Source organism: Capra hircus, chromosome 28, assembly GCF_001704415.2.
Source record: "Capra hircus breed San Clemente chromosome 28, ASM170441v1, whole genome shotgun sequence".
Lineage (NCBI taxonomy): Eukaryota > Metazoa > Chordata > Mammalia > Artiodactyla > Bovidae > Capra > Capra hircus.
The window spans coordinates 19,854,929-19,860,928 of NC_030835.1; the positions used below are offsets into that span (position 1 = coordinate 19,854,929).

At 50.3% G+C, this 6,000-nt stretch overlaps 1 protein-coding gene across 2 annotated transcripts in view; it reads right to left on the bottom strand.

Annotated features, from left to right (window-relative positions):
* The window catches only part of TSPAN15 (tetraspanin 15), a 56,594-nt gene extending 50,880 nt beyond the window's left edge, over nt 1-5,714 (bottom strand). The window contains exon 1 of one of the 2 annotated variants that reach the window (XM_018042488.1): nt 5,513-5,714. In XM_018042488.1, coding sequence (XP_017897977.1) covers nt 5,513-5,608 — 96 coding nt within the window. In that variant the 5' untranslated portion in view covers nt 5,609-5,714. The remainder of the gene's footprint in view (nt 1-5,512) is intronic. The other variant, XM_018042487.1, reaches the window with a different exon arrangement.

Here is a 6,000-nt window from a genome sequence, read left to right on the forward strand (position 1 = left end):
GTCGGTGCTATAATTAGAGGTGTGTCCCCAGTGGGCTGAGGGCACATGTGTCAGAATGATTCACCCGTGCAGTGGGAAGAGGAGGCTCCAAGAGCCTGTGGATGAGCTCATTTCTCACTGAACTGGAAACGAGGACACCTGAAGGCTAGTGCCAGCTGTGCTGAGTGACCTTGAGACATGCCCTGTCGGAGCCCTGGGGTCACCCTCTAAAAAAAAAAGAGGGCCCCCAAGCATGGCAAAAGAGATCTCATAAGTGGTTCAAGGTCATGTTCATATTGACTCACAGACTAAGAGAAATTTTTGTTGCTCATTTTCCTTCTGATCCTTCCAGTCTCATCATGGAGCAAATCTCGGCTTTGGTGTCAGTTTGTCTTTACACCTCTCAAGACATCTGCCAAGCTGCCTTTGGGAGAACCCAGCCAAGCCTCAGGTTCGCAGCCTCCAGCACCCGCAGTGTCCAGCTAGGATTTCACAATGTGATTTTGCTCCCTGCACTGTGTTTACTGTCACTGTTACCAGCTATTTTCGATGAGGAGTTTTGGTTCCCCATTGTGTGTGTGTGCGCGTGCACTCAGTCGTATCTGACTCTTGTGACCCCGTGGATTGCAGCCCGTCAGGTTCCTCAGTCCATTGACTTTTCCAGCAAGAATACTGGAGTGGGTTGCCATGTAGTCCGCCAAGGGATCTTCCTGACTCGGGGCTCCAACCCGAGTCTCTTGTTTCTCTCTCACTGGTAGGCAGATTTTTTACCACTGCACCACTTAGGAAGCCTTCCCCATTGGAAGTAGTGATATAAAGCCTCCTTTTAAAAATAAATTTAAGTGTAGGGAATTCCCTGGCAGTCCAGTGGTTAGAACTCCACGCTTTCACTGCCAAGGGCACAAGCTCACTCCATGGTTGGGGTACTAAGATCCTGCAAGTCACACGGGAAATAAATTTAAGTTTAAAAAGTGAATCAGTTTAAAGTAATATAATATTACACATAAATAATTTATAATACTTATAGCTTCTACTATGGCTGTTTTAACAACATTAATGAAAAGTTTTAATGTACGTACAAAAACAGGCAAAGCTTTTCTGTGTTATTAGGCATCCCAATAGTGATTACTACTGGTGAGGGGTGGTAGCAACTGGCAGTGGACACAAGGTGGGTTTCTGGTTCTGCTGACAGTTCTGTTTGTTGACCTGGGGGCTGATTGTACAGTGATGTTCACTTCGTAAAAATGCACTAAGTCATATACACTTAAGATGAGTGCATCCCCATATGTATATTATGTATTCATATAGCCCTTAACCCAGCAAGTCCACCTCTAGAAATCACCCTGCAGACATACACACATGTGCAAATGACACATTCAAAAATGCACTCTTTGCAGTAATCAAAGACTGGTCCTTAATCTTTAGTCCTGAGTCCCCAAGCTGGAGACAGATGAAATATATTTTGGCATAGCCTGCAGTGAATTCTGGGCTTCCCAGACAGCATTAGTGGTAAAGAATCTTGTCTGCCAATGCAGGAGACAAAAGAGATGTGGGTTCGATCCCTGGGTCGGGAAGATCCCCTGGAGGAGGGCATGGCAGCCCACTCCAGTATTCATGCCTGGAGAATCCTATGGACAGAGGAGCCTGGCGGTCTACAGTCCATGGGGTCACAAAGAGTCGGACATAAACTGAAGCGACTTAGCACGCATCCACAGTAAATTCTACATAGCCATCAAACAGAATGAGGCAGCCCCTATCAGAGCTCCAAAATTGACACGGATTTAAATTTAAGTGAACAGGTAGGGACAGAACTGTGTATAGTATGTTACTTTGCGTGTGTGTGTGTTCAGTCGTGTCTGACTCTTTGCAACTCCAAGGACTGTAGCCCGCCAAGCTCCTCTGTCTGTGGGATTTCCCAGGCAAGAATGCTGGAGCGGGTTGCCATTTCCTTCTCCTCAGGATCTTCCTGACCCAGGGATTGAACTCATGTCTATCAAGTCTCCTGCCTTGGCAGTCAGGTTCTTTATCACTAGGGCCCCTGGGAAGCCCAGAATGCTATTTTATGCAGGGGGGGGGAAAGGGTATATAACACATGAACATGTTTGTGCCTGGGATAGTATCTCAGAAAAGAATCACAAGAAACTCCTAACAGAGACTTCCCTGGCAGTCCAGTGGTTAAGATTCCATGCTTCCAATACAGGGGGCATGGTCTGATCTCTGGTTGGGGAACTAAGATCCCACATGCCACAAGACAAGGCCAAAAAACAAAAGGAAGGCTAAAGAAACTCACGAAAGTTATGGACAGGGCATACCAGAGAGGGACGGGAGGAAGGCTTATAACTGATGATTACTCTTTCATACGTTTAAATTTTGTACAATGTCCTTGTATTTCCTATTTGATAATAAGTTTTAAAGCATAAAGTCCTACAGAAGGTGCATAGCTATGGTGAACCTTTTAGCTCCTTAGATAACTGAGATGAAAATGCTAGCTCCTTGGGCTTACAAAGCAAGTAACCCTTGGCCCCACTGCTCCTCCCAAGGGTTGGCACTGAGCTAATAAGCTTTCCTGTAATGGTTTCCAAATAACAAGAAACCCAGTTAGGACAAATCACTTAAACTGGGCCTCCACCCTGAAGTCAAATTCTGGCACCTGGCAACCAAGTTGCCCTGGCAGGTGGCTGGGTTCTTGGCATGCATAAGGAGATTATTAAGCACTAATACCTCCAGGGATGGGAAGTTAAAGATTTTTAAAGTCAGTCTCAGGTGGCTGAAAAGGGAGGATTCTGAGTTCTGAGTCCCACCCTGCTCCAGAAGGGACAGAGCAAGGGCCAGAGAGTGGTCTTTTCTTACGGCTGCAGGGACAGTGGCAAGCAGGGTGTTGAAAATTCAAGTTTCATTTTAACTGTGTGACTTTCTTTTTTATAGCACTTGGTTTGTCCACGTGTCACCTTCTCCCCACATGGCTAACCCTAAAAACAATCCATTGAGGTGTGGGGCAGGATATCAGTTACCCATTTTGTAGATGGAAAAATGGAGATGCAAAGAAATTAGGAGACAAAGCTATGGTCTTTTCAGCAGTTAGGTATGGATGTGAGAGTTGGACCATAAAGAAGGCTGAGTGCCAAGGAACTGATGCTTGTGAATTGTGGTGTTGGAAAAGACTGTTGGGAGTCTCTTGGACATCAAGGAGATCAAACCAGTCAATCTTAAGGGAAATCAACCTTGAATATTCTTTGGAAGGACTGATGCTGAAGCTGAAGCTCCAATACTCTGGTCACCTGATGCAAACAGCCAATTCATTGGAAGACCCTGATGCTGGGAAAGATTGAAGGCAAAAGGAGAAGAGGGTAACAGAGGATGAAACAGTTGGATGGCATCACTGATTCAATGGACATGAACTTGAGTGAACTCCAGGAGATGGTGAGGGGCAGGGAGGCCTGGTATGCTGCAGTCCATGGGGTCAAAAAGAGTCGGACACAACTTAGCGACTGACAGTGACAATGTTGAGAGAACCAGTGAAGCCAAAAAAGTAACCCCCACCTTCTGACTCCTGGTCTTCTCCTATTTCCCCCTCTCCCCACCCATCAACTTTAGCCTTCTCCCTGCCAACTCTGACCTCCAGGGAAGGAGCTTCTGAGGCCAGACAAACAAGGAGCAGGCAAAAAAAATCCCAGAATCAGAATCAAGGGGCCCATGAGACCATCTAGCCCGGCAGTTTTTAACACTTATTATACACTTACCTGGGAGGTTAAGTAAGTTTAAATAAATATGTATGCCAGGGCCCAGGGATCTAGAGTGTTTTTAAAATTCTGAGTTGATTCTGGTGTAACTTTGAGAGAGAACCGCTGAGTGACAGCTCAGATCATCCCCATCCCAGTTTCACATAAAACCTTCTGCCCCTGGGACTCCCCTGGTGGTCTAGTGGCTAAGACTCCACACTCCCAATGCAGGGGGCCCAGGTTTGATCCCTGACTGAGGAAATCCCACCTGCTGCAACTAAGAGTTTGTATGCTGCAACTAAATTTCCCGCGTGCCACAACGAAGACCCAGCGCAGCCAAAATAATGAATATTAAAAAACAAAACGAAACACTTCTGCCACCCTGGACCATCCATCAGTGAGTCTGTGCTCCAGCCCCCATACATACTGCTCATCACTCTTGCTCATTACATAGAGTCAGAGAACTGAACTGGGAGCTGGGTGAGTCAATTCACAGCTCTGAGGCCCCAGACAGGGAAATGACTTGCCTAAGATCTCCCATTGAGTCAGTAACAGAACAAATCAAGAATCTGGATCTGGACACCAGGTAAGGTCACATCCACAGAGGGGTCACAAGGAAAGCCTGATGGCAGATCTTGCAGTTCCCACCAGAAGAAAAGACTCAATGAAGGTTGAGAAAGAGACCGGAGTGTGCATGTGTTTGCAGGGGATGGGTGTCAGGTACCTGGGCAAGTCCGTCCTGTGGCATACTGGGGGCAGGGGAACTATTCTAGAGTGGCAGGGCTGGCACTGGCCTGTAGAAAGAAGTCCTCATTTCTAGGAGGGGGCCCAGCCCAGTCCAAAATCTCCATAGTGAAACCCAGTCTACTGGGTCAGCCTACCAGGAGGGTCAGCTCCCCTGTCCATAATAACAATGGCTGGGATTTCTTGAGCTCTTTGCTGGTCCCTGTAGTAAGCAACGGATTTGACCTGTTTCAGTTAATCCCCACAACCATTCTGAAAGTTGAGTATCATCACTGTTTCTATTGGCACATGAGGAAACCATGGCCTCAGGAGACGAAGTAACTTCCCCACTAATACTCAGCTGGAAAGTGGTAGTGGCAGGATTTGAAGCTGGTTCATGTCCAACCACAACCATCCTGTCCCCCAACAGGAAAGAAGAGAAGGTAAAGTGCAGGGGCTTTTTAAAGATCTGAGCACCTAAAAGCAGCTGGAGATATCCTCAGACACTTCTGGTGGAATCCGCCTGACCACACCTCCCACAAGGCATCCTCCTTCCACCCTAGAGGAACCAGCGGCACAATGGGGAGGCATCCTGGGGGACGTTGGCAGGTATATAGTGGGACAGGATAAGGAGTCCAGGTCCCCCAACCCCAGACCACAAAGCCTGACCACTGCTCCACAGAATGATGGGGAGGCGAACTCAGTAACACCCGGCAGGCGGGGCGGGAGCGGCCAAACGTGGTAACCACAGCCTACCGCACCAGCGCAGGCTGGTGGACTCCTAGAACCAAACTGCTGGTCAGGTGCACACAGGTGAGCCACGCGGAGCTCCTTCGTCGTAGCCCTTGCCAACGAGCTCTAAGGCTCCCCACCCGGCGGCTGAAATTCAGGCTAAGCTCGAGCAGCCAGAATTTCCTGGTTCCCAAGGAAAGTGGGACGAGAATCCAGTTGTGCGCTTCTGCCCCCTCCCTGGTGCAGACAAGTCTGCACCCAACCCAACCCCCATCCTCCCACCCCACGGCGCATCGTGTGGGTGAACAAGGGAGTGCGTTCTCCCCCTCCCATCCCGGGGCCCGACTGGGGTCACTCACCCAGAACACTGTGGAGTAGATGACGAGCGAGAACTTGAGCCAGAGGTAGGAGAAGCGCGCGCAGTAGCGCACCTGCTCCGAGTCCCCGCGGGGCATCCTGGGGGGCTCCCGGGCTGGGTCCCTCGCTGCCAGCAGCCCCACCTGCGGCTGCCGGACCGGCTCCCGGCCCCGCCACCCGCGCTCGCTCGGGGACTGACACCGGCGAGCCGCAATCACAGCTCCGGCCCGGGACCGGCCAGCCCCAGCGGCCAATGGGCGCTCGGGGAGGGGGCGGGCCTGGGGCGGGGCGGAGGCCCTGGACCCAGAGGAGGCCACGGCAGGGGCGGGGGCGAGGGTTGTGCGAACCAGGTCGCGGGCAAATCTAGAAGCGCCCGTGCTAAGGCGCGTTGGGGGGCGTGGGAGAGAGTGTGCAGAGCGTCGCTACGGAGAGAGCTAGTGTGCTTCATTCGGGGCACACAGAACGCCCGCTTTCTACTGCGGTCCAGAGG